This window comes from Meriones unguiculatus, chromosome 1, assembly GCF_030254825.1.
Source record: "Meriones unguiculatus strain TT.TT164.6M chromosome 1, Bangor_MerUng_6.1, whole genome shotgun sequence".
Lineage (NCBI taxonomy): Eukaryota > Metazoa > Chordata > Mammalia > Rodentia > Muridae > Meriones > Meriones unguiculatus.
Genome location: NC_083349.1, coordinates 45,701,509 through 45,718,512, shown reverse-complemented (window position 1 = coordinate 45,718,512; position 17,004 = coordinate 45,701,509). Strand labels below are relative to the sequence as shown.

The 17,004-nt window shown below is 45.9% G+C and overlaps 1 protein-coding gene across 1 annotated transcript; it reads left to right on the top strand.

Annotated features, from left to right (window-relative positions):
- Nucleotides 1–1,833: 1,833 nt before the first annotated feature.
- Plgrkt (plasminogen receptor with a C-terminal lysine) lies at nucleotides 1,834–15,978 on the top strand. The gene is made up of 6 exons (XM_021634237.2): nucleotides 1,834–1,986; nucleotides 2,877–2,983; nucleotides 5,585–5,671; nucleotides 13,770–13,900; nucleotides 14,381–14,490; nucleotides 15,569–15,978. The coding sequence occupies exons 3-6, from the start codon at nucleotides 5,591–5,593 to the stop codon at nucleotides 15,688–15,690; spliced, it is 444 nt and encodes a 147-aa protein (XP_021489912.1). The 5' UTR covers nucleotides 1,834–1,986; nucleotides 2,877–2,983; nucleotides 5,585–5,590; the 3' UTR covers nucleotides 15,691–15,978.
- Nucleotides 15,979–17,004: the final 1,026 nt, after the last annotated feature.

Sequence of the window (17,004 nt, the reverse complement as noted above, 5' to 3'; positions counted from 1 at the left end):
ATCTGAATCTGGTGGCACAACGCCTGTGATCCCAGCACTCAGGGAGGCAGAGGCAGGGGATCTCTGTGAGTTCGAGGCCAGCCTGGTCTACAGCCAAGGTTACACAGAAAAACCCCCGTGTCGAAAGAAGAGATTGAGACATACAGCACAGGTAAGCTGCCGAAGCTTACACGATAGGAAACGATACAAATGGGATTGAAACCCGGAGCTCTGGCTCCAGTGTGTGCTACACAGCACCACCCAGGCGGACAGTGAGATAGATGAGCACCCTTAGCTGTGCCATCATGGTATGTTTCTGTTTCTGTTTTTTCAGGTCCCTCAGTCAAACCCTGTCTTACTGTGTGCCCCAGCCATTCTGTCCCTACAGATACGCCCGAGATAACTGAACGTATACTCACAAAACTAACAATGTTATCCACAGCACACCAAACTAGAACCATCCAAACATCCGCCCATTCTGAATGGACACACTACATGTGCTATATCCATATAACTGGACTGTTATTTAGCCCCAGCAAGAAAGGGAGCAATGATCTACGCTGCAATTTATCCGTTTAATTTTTATTCCAAATTTACACTTAACATTTATTTAGTGTGTGTGTGTGTGTGTGTGTGCACGCGCATGCGTGAAACACTTAATGACTCTCAGAGGACAACTTGCAGTGATGGGTTATTTCCTTCTGCCATGTGGATCTCCGGGATAGAACTGGGTCTCAAGGTGGCGAGCACATTTACCCAGGAGCCACCTCACCAGCTCCCGTATTACAACTTAGATCAACACAGACCATAGTATTAAAATAAAAGAAGCCAGTAGACGTTCATGTCGTTTATACGGACTGTCTAGAAATAAGCAAGTCTTTGAAAAACCAAGATGGGTTCGGCAGGTGGACTGCATGTGACAGGTTCTATGGATCGACTGAGAAAAACAAGCTTATGGTTAAGAGTCTCGGGGAGGATCTGGTACGGTCGTGCCCACCCAGAGAGCGAAAAGGTTAACCACTTCTGCTCCCAGCCTTCCGGGCAGAGAACAGGTCTCTTTGAAGATACAACCCTGCGTGTTTCACATTCTTGGTACTCTTATGGCTTCTCTGCAGGCACAAGACCCGTCCCTGCTCCAGGCTGCCTTTTTCACCTTCTCTGCCGAAGGCGGGCACGGCTTCCCCTGGAGCGTGATTCCTCTTCCGCAGGCCGGCTCTCACCACCGGCTTTCCTAGCCGCTCCTCTCCCCGGTCCCCTCGAGATTACAGGTCGCAGCAGCCTGACCAAGTGAGAGGCTGGGGGCGACAGAGCTGGGACTAGAATCAGGCAGGTTTGGTCTGCAACGCTGAGACCCAACCCCTCACCTCGGGGTGAAGCTGCTCATCTCCCTTCAAAAGCTTTCAGCCCTTGCAACACACCCGCTCCCACGTACAGTTGCCAATTTTCCCTTCGGGCTGTGTGAACGGAGGACTGACGCTGGGAGCATCTATACAAGCCGCTTTCCCACCCGTGGCGCATCGAGCCCGAGTGCTTCCTCCGCGAGGCTGGGAGCATCCTCGAGACAGGCAGGGCTGGGAAGGGTGCGAGCAGGGAAAGCGCAGACGGCAACACGGACATTCTGGCCGCTGCTTTTCTTTTCTGTTTACCTTCCTGCCGTTTGCCGGGGGCGTTCTTACAGTCCCGGGAAGGACATTGCCACGCCGCCTTCTCGGCCTTCCCCCAAAGCCACCCGCTCTAGCAGCCGCCGCAAGTTGGAATTTGCCGCCCTGACCCGCCCCACCCACCTCCCGGCTCCCGGGCGCCTGCACCGGAAGGACACCCCGAGCGCCCGCGGGAACCGAGCGCTTCCCCGAGCCAAAGGCCACGCTGATTGGCTGAAGCGAGTAATCTACTGTCATAGCCAGCCAATCCCGAGGCTCTGCCAAGCAAGGTACTGTCCACGCCCTGACCGGTTTAGAGCGCCGGCTAGAGGTCTCCGCTGTGGTCACCATCCCCGCAGCGTGTCGCGTGAGTGCCTCAGGCCACAGGTCGCTGGGAGGGAGGGAGGGAGGGAGGGAGGGAAGGAGGGATGGTGAGGAGGTGGCAAGGCCCCGCACACCCGCAGCTCCGGCTGCGCAGGGGAGGCCTGGGCCCTGGGTTCTGCGGATGCCCCCGAGCCTGACAGGTATTGCCAACCCCGCTCTGTGAACATGTTCTCTCAGGAGCACTGTCGCCAAGTTTGGACAAGCCTGCAGAGTGCAAAGGATAGGGAAATGGGATACCTTTTGGGGAAATACCTTAACGACGGCAAACTGCCTCCACAGAGCAAAAGTGGAAACAATAACAGAAAACAGCCCCAGAGCTCATGCGCTTCCCGCTAGGGAATATGATTTGGAAGGTTTATTGAGAAGGATTGTGATGATGTGATCCAGCCACAAATTCTGGTGACAAATCAGGGCAGAGACCTGGGTGACAGAAACCACGGAATTCTTTCCCCTTTCAAATCAAGTCTTGGTGTCCAGAGAAAGTCTGTCTGGGATTTTCACAAACTAATTGCTCCAGAAACACACCTTCCCAAAGCAATTCGAATCATGGCTGCTCAGAGCTGAAGCACCAGCATTTCCACTTCCCCACCCCAACCCCCCAAACAAACAAACAAAAAATAGGAGCAGCCTGCAGCCTACAGCTCAATATTCTCAATCCTCTAAGACACTCTGGTGTCCTGTGTGACCTGTAATAAAGTCTGTTTGAGGCCGCTCTTATTTGCTGATAACATTTTGTCCCTGGGAGAGAGAAAATTGAAGGTGTTTGAAACATCCTAAGGTAAGGGTGCAAATGGCTTTGTTGGGTATCAAGGAGAGGAGGTCGAAAACACTGCTCAAGGGTGAAGTTACAGGGTGCGGTGTACTCATTTGCAGGTGTGACCGCCCAGAGGGACACTTTCTGTTTGCCTTCTCCCTTTAACCGTGCACCTTCCCCTGACACATCCAAAGTCCAACTCCAAGACTGCAAGGCCCAGCAACAGGTAAGGCTAAATCCTCGCTTCCCAAAGTAGTTTTCTCCTCTAGATGATTGACACAAGGATTGGCCCACCACCTCAAGTGAAAGCTCACCCACTTATAAATAGGAGCGTGCTGAGGAACACAGGTGTGTGTGTGTGTGTGTGTGTGTGTGTGTGTGTGTTGACTAGAAACCAGTAGATTTCTTTGAAGATGTTTGCAGCAGATGGAAAGATTCAACCTTCTGTTCCTATGTGCAGAAGGAAACCAAGGAACCGTGAGGAGCCTGAGCCAAAGTTTTTCTTCTTTTGAATCAGACCTTTTTTTGCACAGACCTTCTGTGCAAGTGTTTGTGTCATGTAGAAGCTATGAGACCATCAAGACAGATGATAACGTTTCTCCCGCAAGCTCAGCTGGAGATGACTCAGAGGTCTGTCAATACTTAGATAACAGAGTAAGCTGCCAGATCCTCCTTCCCCCAAGAGTGTCCCCTGTCTCTGCTCATGGGTCTGAGCGGGACAGTGACAATCAGGGAGCAATCCTCAAGACTTCCCAGGCCTGCTTAGGGCTCTGCTCTTTCTTCCTAGGACCTAGGAAAGCAGCTCTGCCGATGACTGGCTCAAGTGCCTGTCACTCCAGAGTGTGTTCTTTGACGGAATACAGGGAAGGAAGTCACAGGGAGCCCTACTGACAGGGTAACCACTGCAGGTGTGAACAGCCCTGTTCTCCCTGCTCATTTCCTGAGTGACTCTACACCCAGAATTTCTGTACATGGAAATCCTTTCTGGGGTTCTCTCAGAATCCACACAAATACTGGCTGTAAAGCATTGAGACTGGCTACTGCGGTGTGAAGGCATTCAATGGCTTATTAAAACAAAAACAAAACAAACAAACAAACAAAAAAAAACAATGATTAAAGTAGAGAAGTTGTGACGTTACCCTGGGCCTTATGGTCTTCTGAAAGAAAAACCAGTAACTAACTAAAGTGTTTTCTGCACGTGCTCAGTTGTATTTAGGACAAAATTAGGAGTTCTGACCCACCTACCGTTTATAGCCCTCCTTGGTAGCTGTTAGGTAAGATAAGCTAAGATAAAAGATGAGGGCGGTGCCCGATGATGCGGAGGTGGACTCGAGGCACAGATTTTAAGTCACGATGATACAAAGGCAATATGCAGCATAAGAAAACAAACTTCAAAATCTGAATTCATTTCCCAGGCTAGTAAGACAGAACAACTATTCTGGTTTATTTGTTTGTTTGGTTGGTTGGTTTGGTTTTTCGGGACAGAGGGCTTCTCTGTGTAGCTCTGGCTGTCCTGGAACTAGCTCTATAGACCAGGCTAGCCTTGAACTCAGAGATCTGACTGCCTCTGCCTCCCAAGAGCTGGGATTAAAGAACCATTCTGTTTTTAATTTTGCTATAATATTCAATAAGTTATATTGAAGACATTATTATAAAAAGTTCTATGCTTTACTGTAGGGCAATGTAAGTGTTCTGGGTACGTTTAAAGCAAGTTAAGGTAAACCATCATGTTCAGTATTATTAGGTGTAGTAAATGCACTTTTCTCAATGGTATTTCCAACTTAGAATGAGTTTATTGTGCTGTAGCTTCCATTGGGAGTAATAGAGAAATTCTACAATGCAGTCACTTTAAAAATGCATTTCTGAGCAGGGTGTGGTGGCACACGCCTGTAATCCCAGCACTTCAGAGGCAGAGGCAGGCGGATCTCTGTGAGTTCGAGGCCAGCCTGGTCTACAAAGCGAGTCCAGGACAGGCAATAATACACAGAGAAACCCTGACTCAAAAAACCAAAAACAAAACAAAACAAAAATATGGATTTCTGCATTATCAGTGAAAAGCTGGGCATGGTAGCATGTAATACCAGTGGTGAGATGAGAGGCAGAGACAGAAGAATCCTGGAAACCTCCCCACCAGCTAGCCTGGAGCACACAGCTGAGAGCAGCATGAACAGCTCAACCAAGGTGGAAAGCGAAGACCAATACTGGGGTTATCCTCGGACACGTGCTGTGGCACACACACCTGCGCTCACACACATGGATATATATATTCTCTCACACACACTTGCACACACGGAGAGTTTTTTAAAAGTGCGTTTGCAAGGGCATGTAAGCATCCTCACCCTTCCCTCCTTTGAGGTTACCCTTGGTAACCTGGAGAAGACTAGGGGATATCAGCTGCAAGAGGAAGGGAACGAGACGTGTGTCAAAGGGGGATGGGAGCAGGGGACTTCAGGAAGAATACTGACACCCAAACCTCAAGACACAAGTTCAAGGAGGACAGACAAAAGTTATTCTGAGCACACATCCTCGGGTACAAGGTCTAACTGTCTTCCTGAACAGGAAGTAGGAAGGAGAATAGCAGTAGATTTATAGTGGGGAGAAACATGAGGAAACTGTGTGTTTACAGAGCAGGGAGAGATGGGAAGTCATTTCAGTCAGCCGGGCTTGGCTGAGTAAATGATGGCCAGGCTGGGTAAGTGTGCCCGAGGTTAGACCCTTGGTCAGCTTTTGTCTCTTTTTTTACACTGTCACCGTTGATAGTAGCCCAGAGCATGAATAAGGATGCAGAATCTGTCATTTAAAGTTGCCTTGCATTTCCGTGCTTTAGGTCAAGATGGGGTTTATATTCTCAAAATCCATGAGTGAAAACATGAAAAACCAACAGGAGTTCATGGTTACGCACGCTCGACTCCAGGTACGTGGTGGTGACGATGTTATGTTCCTGACCATCTGAAATTTCTAGAACGGTGCTCTCGAGGTACGTTCTCCTTGACTCCCCATGACCCCTTGCCAAAATGCTCCTGGGATCATCCTCAGAGACAAGATAATATGGATGACTAACTAACCGGCAAATGGCCCATGTCTCCAGTCCAGACAGTTGAGTCCAGATAGTTGAGTCAAACTTCTGCGCAACTAGGTGATTGCTTAGAGTATATTATGAACAGAATATGCCCCTTCCCCAAAGTATCCTGGCTTCCTAGAACCTGTGGACCTATTAGGAATATGATACCTTACACGGAAAGGACTTTACAATGTGTTCATCTGAAGAGGTGCTATCCTGGGTTATCCGTATGGATTCGTTGTAATTTCCAGGGCTTTTAGAAGACTGTGTGTGTGTGTGAGAGAGAGAGAGAGAGAGAGAGAAAGAGAAATTAAAATGTTATATTGCTACACATAGAAATCTTAAACACAAACGCAAGCTGAGCAGTGCTCTACTGGTTTTAACTATGGAGTGAATCAGGGCCATGGGTCAAATATCTATCTATCTATCTATCTATCTATCTATCTATCTATCTATCTATCTATCCAGCCTCAGTAAGTTGGAAAAGCCAAAGAAACAGATTTCGGCCCTTTGACCTCGGATAATAATTTCTTAAAGCAGCATTAGGAAACGGTTACAGACTGTGACACTTGACCTTGGATTATACAGTAGTTGTTTAGAAAAAAAAAATCAAAGAGGTTTCTGAATTGCCTGATATCAGTTGTCAAGGTATTTTAAAATATTCTAAGACGCAGCTGGATGTTAAAAAAGTTTGACGGCCACATTGTCTCGCTAAGATTTTAGGCAATGATCGTGAGGCCCCCGTGGCTCATTATGGCTCTGAGAGTAGAAAGTCCTACTCCTGGGCAGTACGAGTGGGAGGTAAACCAGACTGCCTGGATGAACCCGCATCAACCCCAATGCCCACATGATCTGTCCTCGGGCTCCTGCTCTGTGTCCTAGATGAAGATATGCCCTTCAGAGAGGCTCCAGGAAGGAAAAGCTAGCCACGTTATTGATGTTGCTGTCATTGCTTCATTGCTTTTAAAAGCCTTTTTTTTTTTTTTTAAAGTTAGAGTTTCACATAGCCTAGGCCAGCTTCAGGTTGGTTATGTCACCAAAGATGCCCTTGAACTTCTGGTCCTCCTGCCTCTGTCTCTTCGGTGCTAGGATGACAGATACGTGACGCTCTTCCCAGCTGCTGTAAAAGACTTACAAACATTTCCATGCAGGATAGAGGTTTCTTTGGGGGAAATGGAAAAAAATTGAAAGAATGGGCAAGTTTTTTTGTTTTTTGTTTTTGTTTTGTTTTGTTTTGCTGTAACAGAGCAGTGACAAAGGAGGCTTACAGGACAGGGATCAGCCCAGTGTTCAGAAACTTAGAGTGGCCTGTGCATGGAAATGACAGGAATTTCATTCTATCAGACTATACGACCTCAGGGTCTATGAAGATTCGGGGAGTTTCTTCCTCTCGGAAAAGGGCCAGAGACTCCCACAGTAGAGGATTTTAGCGCTGCATTGAAACAGCGTGAGTGTGGCACTGGTGTCATTTCCTCGTGCTGCTCAGAGCTCACAGAGGTGGCAAAAATGAGCATGGGCTTACAGGTGCCCTGCACTCTGTGGAACCCAGAGTTTAGGGGAATCTACTGATTTTCACAATGAACCATGAACTAGAGCAGCCTGGGGGCTTTTGCTCTGCTTCTTTCCTTCGGGCTGTTCACTGACTCTCGCACAAGAGATGGCTCCAGGAGTTAGCTCCTTGCCTCTTTTGGCCCTCCCATCAAGAATGCGCAGGGATGTCCATGGCCCTCGGTGGTCCCCTGACTGATCCGAGGTTTCACCATCGATCCCAATGATCAGGTCTTCTAGGTGTGCCAGTGAGGTCACGTTGGATCAGCCACCAATCTTCAGCTTAGTAAGCCAAAGGTGAACCCAACCTGGGAACCCAACCCCCGTTGAGCCAGCAGCTTTGTCTTAGCTGGAAGCAGACAGGGTGGAAATTTCCCTAGAGCAGTGTCTCAGAAGGGAATAGGCGTGTCCTGACCGGTTGGGCCTTCAAACATGCACCATCCTCATTTGACTAGCGGACAGGCCCCTTCCTTGCACTTGTCCTGGCTTGGATTCCATGTTTACAATGGGAGATGTCACACCCGAGGATCACAGGCTTCCGCAGAGCAAGGTTTACTTTAAACAAAAGCCCATCAATAGAGCAACGATAGCCTCGCTTCTCTGACACTTCAGTTGCTACCCGAATTGAGACCCCTCACCATTTGTGTGTTGGAATCCTAACCCCAATATGGCATCATTTGAAGATAGGGTCCTTACAGAGGTAATCAAGTTAAAATGAATCTACAGGGTGGGTCTTAATAGGATAAGTTGGTGGCTTTTGAGAGGAAATTTGGTCATGCACCCCAGATATGGACACAGTCATTTATAAGCCAGGGATAGTGGGCTCCTCACAGCTTGTCAAGGAATCAACTACATTGACTTGGAGTTTCTAGATTCCAGAACCGAGAAACAGAAAATTTTTCTATTGCTTAACCTAGCTGGTTTGTGACCTCTGTGTGTGTGTGTGTGTGTGTGTGTGTGTGTGTGATTGTGGGGGGGAGGGGCAGCTTTACCAAGCAGGGAGCACTTGGCGCCTGTGCCTAGAAGGGGGTACTGATGTCTTGAGCAAGGGGCTCCCTGCAGCTCCCTCCTTTTCTCCCGCCTGTTTCTGTAAGCCCTGCAAGGAAGAGCATCAGAGAGCTCACAAGGGGGAGAGATTTGGTCACCATGAGTTTTCTATATGGACAGGACACATCAATTTCACTATATGCTTACGTGTGTGCGTGTGTATAGTATCTTGAACTGGATCAGCCTCTCTTCCTCACTGCAAACTTTGCTCAGACTACATCAGTCGAATAATCACGCAAAGAATAAGTATTGTGGGGTCCCCACATAGTCTCAGGAGATTAGATAATTTTGCAGATGTCCAGTGACTAATATGCACAAGGTCTTTGTTTTCCTCTTCAGGAACCACAAAAAAAGAAGAAGAATTTTTTTTTTTTTTTCTTATCAAAAAATTGGTTTTTGAGAATTTCACACAAAGCATTAGGGCTTCGGGCTATGGCTCAGTGGTAGAGCATCCGCAAAGCCCTGGGTTCAGTTCCCAGTACTGCTATGAGAAAGGGGGAGAGAAAGAGGGAGAATGTTTAAGAGGGGAAGGTCCCACATTAGTAGTTATAATGGTGTCATCATCAATGTTCAGTTTTCTAATAGACACTGCCTCTTCTAACTTGTGTTACTGAGGATGAGCTATAGAGTTAAAAATGAACATTTTTTCACGGTACCACTAGATGGCGCACAGAAACAATTTTCTAGCACCCAAACGTCTGAGAAGCGTCTTGATGTCGTGATGTGGGATGGAAATGCAAACTACAGAAGCTGCGGCCCAAGCCGCACTGTGGGGCTGCAGGCCAAGCAGGACGGCCAGTGCTGAGACGAAGGGGCGGTAACTGTGTTCAGGGAACAGCCTGAGAGAAAACAAAAGCCACCCAAACACGAGAGACAGACCTTGACCTATGTGTGCCGAAAACTTAAAAAAAGATAGTGTAGATTCTCTTCGTTTTTAGTAAAATCAACCGATGGAAGATGCGATGTTTTTACCCTGGTTAGTTTTTATTGTCAGTTTGGTGCCGGGAGTGGCCTGAAAAGATGGAGAACTGCTTCAATTACATGGGCCATGTCTCTGAGAGAGTGTCTTGACTGGTGAGTGCTGTGGGAAGGCCCCGCCCACTGTGGGCAGTATAGAAAAGCTAGCTGAACGGGGAGCCCCCCCGACTAGAAAACAGTGCTCCCATACGGGTCCAGGGTCCAGCCTTGTGCGCCAGACCTGACTTGCCCCAATGAAGGATGACGCCCTGGAAAATGAAATAAACCCTGTCCTTCCAACGTTGATTTTTGAGCATGGTGGTTTAATCACAGTCACAGAACCAAACAAGAATAGTTCCAAATGTGGAAGTAAACAGAAACACTTTCAGACCCAGCGAGGGATTTCTTTCTTAGACATTACCGCAGTCAGCAACTTGTGAATTAGTCAGGAGCACATGAATTAGGTGCTGAAGTACCTCGGTGCTCAGTGGGAGCACGCATTCTTGAACAGGTCAAAGATGGCAGCCAGTGAGTTCAACGCTGTATTAGGAACCGAGAATGATAAATTTTTTTTAATTTATTTAATTTTTTTACTTTATGTGCATCAGCGCGAGGGTGTCGGATCCCTTGGGATTGGCATTACAGACAGTTGTGAGCCGCCATGTGGGTGCTGGGAATTGAATCTGGATCCTTTGGAAGAGCAGACAGTGCTCTTAACCCCTGGGCCGTCTCTCCAGCCCCGAGAATGATGAATATTAATGTGTCTGTTAAAGACGGACCGCCAGAAGCTTTTCTAAAGGTCACATATTTAGCCAGTACGTAGCTCAGCAGCGGGCAGACCCTGGCCAGTCAGTGAGGATGCAAACAGGAGAAGGTGAGGTAGAGAGCTTTTTCTCACTGTCCTGACATGGTTCAAGCATTTTATGTAGGCCTTTTCTTAGAGGAAAAGTATTTGGATCCTGCTCAGTAAACACGCTTTTAGGAACACGCTATTAGGAAAACTGATGCTAGTTTTAGGTTCATGCTTAGGTTTTGTTTAGGATGTTTAATAAATCTAGCTTTTGGGTCAGGAGGTTATTTATTCTAATAATTATGCCATTGCAGACCTGAATTGACTGTATATGGGTGTATTTTAGTTTTTCAGTCATTATACATTGTTTAGATGCCAAATATTATGAAGACATAACTATTTGCAGTTATATTTCCCCAAAAGAAAGGCATTAGCTTCAAGGTTTTTTTGTTGCTTTAAAGATTGAAGACCTCAAAGTTTTTAAAAACTACAGTAAATGAAAGATTAGGTCATTCCCTTCTTTCCTCCCTTTCTTCCCCAACCCCCTTTTCACCTGCTGGGTACTACTGACATCTCCACACGCATCTAGATATGCATAAAACCATTACCTTAAGAAATGAGAATTTCTATTTTAAAAGAGTGAGCACAATACAGAATTTTGGTGATGCCAAATTGCATATGGTTCAGACACTGTGAATAACATGCTTGGTGATTATAAATCATTTATTTTTTTTAGCACAGTAATATTTTTAATTTTTTTTAATTTTTATACCTTGTACAATGCTGGATCCGGTGGCCAAGTCTCTGGATAACAGTATCTATGATGGGTTGTTTCCAGATGTTGGAACCTGCTCCACCAGGAGGCCTCTCTGATGCCTGCTTACTAAGACACCCACTGCACGGCATCTCCTTTGTTGCCACAAGCCACCAAGCCCAGATTTTCAACCATAGGTATATCCCTGGTGTCTTTAGCCAGAGAATATATTGACAATACTATGCTACCACAGGAGATAATACTTATGGTTACTTACCGTGTGCCCGGCACTGCTGTAAATCGACATGTGTGTGTGTGTGTGTGTGTGTGTGTGTGTGTGTGTGTTTGTGTGGTTGTCCCTCGAGACAGGGTGGCAATGTAGCCCAAGTTGGCCCCAAATCTATGATTCCTCTTTCTACGTCCCCTCCTGAGTTCTAGAATTATAGTTGTATACTACCAAGCCTGGTGCGGAACTGTTAACCTGCGAGATGGAGCGTGAACAGCCAGCGCCCAGTATCTGAGGACAGGCCTTTTCCTCTCTAATTTGACAACCATTTCTGCAGAGTTAGATAGTTTTCTTTCCCTTTCCTGATGCCGTGTGTTTGTCAGGCAGTCACAGGATCCTGTCGCAGTCTCGTCCCATCTCAGGCGTCCTCTGAGTTCTTGGCTGGTTTATAAAATCTTGAGGTTGCTCTTTTCTATAAAGTTCATTCACGTGACAGGAACAGAGTGTTCTGTGTTCATCACAACATCACATTGTGTTATTTTGTCCCATGATCTTCATAAAGCTCTCTGCTTACTACCTTTGATATATCCACTTGATGTTTACTGGGAGGGGAGAGAGAGAGAAGGAAAATCTATCCTGCGGTAGTTCCTTTAGGCAGTAGTTCTCAGTCCCACCTGCACACTAGAACTACCTAGACCATCCCACAATAAATAAATAAATAAATAAATAAATAAATAAATAAATAAATGCAAGCTAAACTCGTGCTGACCTAACCTCCAGTTAACATGAGAAATGTCTTTTTTTTTGGGGGGGGGGGGGTTGGTGGTATGGCTCCTGGAGCTTTGAAGAGCTCCACAGACGTTTACAACTCAAGACAGTGATGTCAGGCTTTTCTGTGTCTTGTTTTGGTCTAGACGCCTTTTTATCTGAACACAAATTATTGATTCCTCTATTTACATCACTTTGGGAGGTACACATTGTTATGTGAGTTTGGGCAATAGGTGACCTAACAGGGATGGGTTTTACACACTCAATATTCATGTGTACAAAAGCATATTACATATATTTAACGGAACTCAAAGTGAACCTCAACTTCTACTGCTAGAAGCAAGTTTTGGCAAGGAAAAGTGGCTTACTTCCTTCTTGCTTTCTCCTTCTCTGACCACTTTTCCATGGAACAATCTCGGTTTGGCCTAGGCGACCTCAGGTGGCACAGGCGCTGGAGAAGGCATCCCTGGTGGAGGGCAGCGTCTCTGCTGTTGTTTACAGCCACCTGGAGAATGTGAGGTGATTTGTTCTGAGGGCACTGAGCATGCTCCAGGCGAGTCCGGCCATGACTTCGACACCTTTCAATGCTGCGGACCCTTGAGACCTAGCTGCCTTCTCCAGCCTCCTCTGGCTTATATTCTCTACCCAAGTGTCTGCTGTGAGTTCTCCTGGCCCTAGGATTTAGTGACCTTCTGGTATGCCACCTGCTTCTAATTTTGAGGTATTTCCCGGGAACCTTCCCGAGTGTCATGACACCTTCCCGTGCAGACACCTTTGTAGCTGAGATTAACCCAAATGTCTCTCTCAGGCCTGCTCTGAACCCAGATCTGCCCTGCAACCATTGTCTCTCTACTTTGGTTCCTCCCTCCCAGAATCCTCTCAGTTTAGGGGATTTCCCCAGGTCTGCCTGGCCTTGACAATCTCCTGAACTACAACTCCCAGGAAGGGCAGAGTGGCCAAGCTTTATCCTTACACCAAAACCCATTCTCCTCTCTCAGTTCCTGCCGCAGTAGAAAGAGAGCGTGAGCAGAAACCAGGTCACATGACTTTTCTTTCATCATGAGCTCCAGCTTTCTGTTGCTGAGCTTTGCTGACGATGAGTACTGTCAAGGTTTTATAATTAAAAAGCCAAGAAGAAAACACGTTTCTCTTTGAAGACTCAAGTGCTTCAAATCATGGGCTTAAGTTTTCATTTTGCTACTCCTTCAGTGTATTTTTTTTAAATCCAATCAGATACTGTGTCCTGTGTTTTAGGCTGTTCAAGACAGGCACTGACTAAAGTAGCAGAAGGTGATAGATAGATAGATAGATAGATACATACATACATACATACATACATACATACATAGGTACATAGATAGATACATAGATAGAATTTTATGTGTGTGTGTGTGTGTGTGTGTGTGTGTGACAAAAATCTCTATTGACTTCTCAAAGCAATACCCCTTCATCACTGTGTGTTGACCTGGCATTTCAATTTTTATTTGGGTATATTTGGAAGGCAGCATGAGTGAAAGGCAAAATGATTTTCATACAAGTCTGGTCAACAAAGCCAGCAAGGTGTGTGTGTGTTTAGTGACTCATAAATCTTTCCTCACATGAAACAGAAAAGGCTGGAAACACATTTGTGGCTTGAGTTCACAAAAATCCAGTCAAGACCTCAGCGACCACGAGCGGTGTCCTGCATATATGTGACAGGATCGTCCCTGCCAAAAGGGACAATTACACAGCAGAACAATTTAGCCAGAGTCTATTGTGATTTACACAAAAAGAAAGTGCATCAGCACAGAAGAAGGAGAGGCAGGCTGTAATGCTGTTCCTGGGTGAAAGCTGAGTAACCTGCTTTGTCTTTTGTCCTTAGCTAGAAAGGCAGCTGACCTTGCAGAATGAGATGCGGGAAAGGCAAATGGCCGTGCAGATCGCCTGGTCTCGGGAATTCCTCAAATATTTTGGAACCTTTTTTAGCATTGCAACCATCTCTTTGACAGCTGGGTATGTTTACAACTTACTTGAAGAGTTCCTGAAATAACGAAGTCTTTGCTGCCATCATAGCTCTGTTAAGTTGGCTGATGTAGGACTCCGAACTTGGAGTATTTATGTAAACAAAGGACCCTCCCCCAGCTTGCTCCTCTCAGAACAGTGCATTCTGCCTTTAGTTCCTTATATCCCTTTTGTCTCTTTCTCTAGTGTAGAAGTTAAAGAGGGCACAAAGGTGAATGGCCTCTGTGCTTGATTCCCAAGGGTCCCAAACGGTAGTATCCACTTTAAAAGGAGAAATCTAAGCCCTGACGTCAGAGTAAGATTAGCAAGTCATAGATCCTTCCCATTGAGAACCAAAGAATCTTGGAAGGTGTACTGGGCAAGGAAAGTCAATTTCTATAGAAGACTCAGATGAATGAACCTTACGCGAAGGCGTACATTCTTCCAAAAAGCAGATCATTGTTGACATTCACCTTTCTGTTTCTGAAACAGAGCAATAAAGCAAAAGAAGCCAGCCTTTCTCGCTCCTATACTCCCACTAAGCTTCATCTTTGTCTACCAGTATGACCTGGGCTACGGGACGCTTCTACAACGAATGAAAAGTAAGGCTTCCCAAACTAGAGTTTCTGTGTCCTGATTAATCTACGGTTCAAGATTTCCTCCTGGGGCTGGGAGATGGCTCCATCAGTAAAGTGCTCACTTTACTTTGCAAGCATGAGGGCCCCAGAACCTGTGTAAAAAAGCTGTGTGTGGTGGTGCAAGTTTGTAATCTCAGTACCAGGGAGACAGAGACAGGCAGATCTCCGGGGCTCCCTGGCTAGCCAACCTAGCCTACTTGGCAAGCTCCAGGCAGTCTGAGATCTTGTCTTAAACACTGAAACAAAAACAGTAGATATTGCCTGAGGACACTGGAGAGCAACCTCTGGCCTCTACACACAAGTGTATACAAGTGAACACACACATACATGCTCACGTACAAACCACACACACACACACACACACACATGCACACGCACACACACACTCTGATTACACTGCAGTTGGAGTCACAGAAGCAGCGTACAGGTGCAATAAAGAACAGCCTCAGCCTCAGCCTCAGCCTCAGCAGCACCCGCTGTGGCTTGAGATTGGTCATGTGGAAGCATGTCCATCGTGGAAACTGGCATACGCCAAATCAAGGCTAAACCTTCTATTCTGTTGAGCATTGAGAGCAGAAACTGGGAAATGTTGACATTTTAAAGCTTTGGGAAAGAATTCTAAGGGTTTCTATAAGTATACTTCATTTTGCAGACAACCTTACTTATTTTTAGTGTCAGTTGGCAATTGCTTATATGTATGTATTGTATATTGGTCAAATCAAGGTGGTTATATCTATCTCTTCATGCATCTATTGTTTCTTTTTTTGTACTGTTTCTGAGACACAAACTCCCTATGTACCCCAGGCTGACTTTGAACTCATGACCCTCTTGTCTAGAATTATAGCTCAGGCTGGGTTTTCAGAATCCATCCTTGTGTTTCCCTAGAGTAGTACCTTCCTCCTCCTGAGAGAAACGCTAAACTCTGAGGTTTAGAGTCACGGGTACATAGTGTTACAGTGTGTCCCTGAAACAGCAATCAGGTCCTCTTACAAAGTGCTGGTGACCCCTTCATCACCTCACACATTTCTGCATTTTATCTAAGGTGAAGCCGAAGACATACTAGAAACAGAAAAGACCAAGTTGGAGCTACCAAAAGGAATGATCACCTTTGAAAGCCTTGAAAAAGCCAGAAGAGAGCAGGGTAGAGTCTTGGCAGACAAGTGAAGTCACGTTTATCCTCAAAGCACATGTTGTGTCTCAGCGCACAGACAATTGCTGGCTTGAATCACAGTGTTTACGGTTTTCTAAGTGATCAAAATTTTGATACAATGCATTTTTTAATTTTAGAATATTAATATTCAAAACGAATTTGTTGAACTATTTTCAAATAAAATTTCTAACACTCAACCAAATCATGTCAGTATTCTAAATAACACTCAAATTTCTCGTGTGTACATGTGTCGTGCAGTTATCTGCGTGTAAAATTAATAAATTCTATCGTTCTGAATTTGACCCCAGTGTCCTGCTCCTTGAGTTTCTGTCATATAGTCTTCTCACTCAATGTCCCGCTCTCATGGGCATCTGACATTGTGTGCTGTCCCACACGAAAGAATAGTAACGCACAATGAACTACAGTGTTCACTGTTTGGAGGTGGAGTAAGAGATGATGAAGCTCTATACGGGGCCAGTTGGGAGTGTGAGGAATGACATGAGTTGATACGATCTTATCTCACTATATACAAATATGATATTCTCAAACAATAAAGATATAACCGCGTAAGCAAATAAATAGAAGGAGTGATGGAGGAAAGGGACGGCAATCTCATCGGATGGATCCAGGCATAATGGACTTCTACCATAACCTCAGCTCAACAGGAGGCTGAGGTAGGAGGCTGAGTTTGAGGTGGGCTGAACAGTGTAACAAGGCTTGGTCAGGCACATGCGCACACGCGCACACACAGAAGCTCATAACTGGTGCGTCACTGGTGCCCAAAATAGTTCATCAAGAGTTCTAAATTTAGAATATCCTTGTAGTGGAAGGCCCCTTTGGGGCTGCGCTAGCTAAAGACCTTATGGAAGGGTTAGCTAATGTGCAATCTAGCCAGCCCCTCGGAGCTCTGTCTATCACACCTTCCTTTCGGCTCATGGTCCTGATGTATATTCACACCGAGTTCACTGATAACTCACATCCGTGCATCTGCTCCGACAGCAGTCTCTCCCAAGCACACAGAAAGGCAGCAACCAAAGCTGGTCTGAACAGCTGCTTTTAAGCACAGCTGTATTAGGACCTAGTTCAACTGGTCCTAGAATTGTTGATTATTGTTCCCTTCATCCTGCTACATCACCCTTTCACTGAACTGACAAACATTTCATCTGTGACTCTTGAATTATCTTAGTCATTTATGTTAATTAAATATTTAGTGCATCTTAATGACAACTTTTATTCCATTTCCAAGTACTGAAAACAGCTAGCTTAGTCTCTTAGCTTATTACCACAGACTTTTGGGTGGCTTCAAGAAAAATGAGGAAATAAAACAT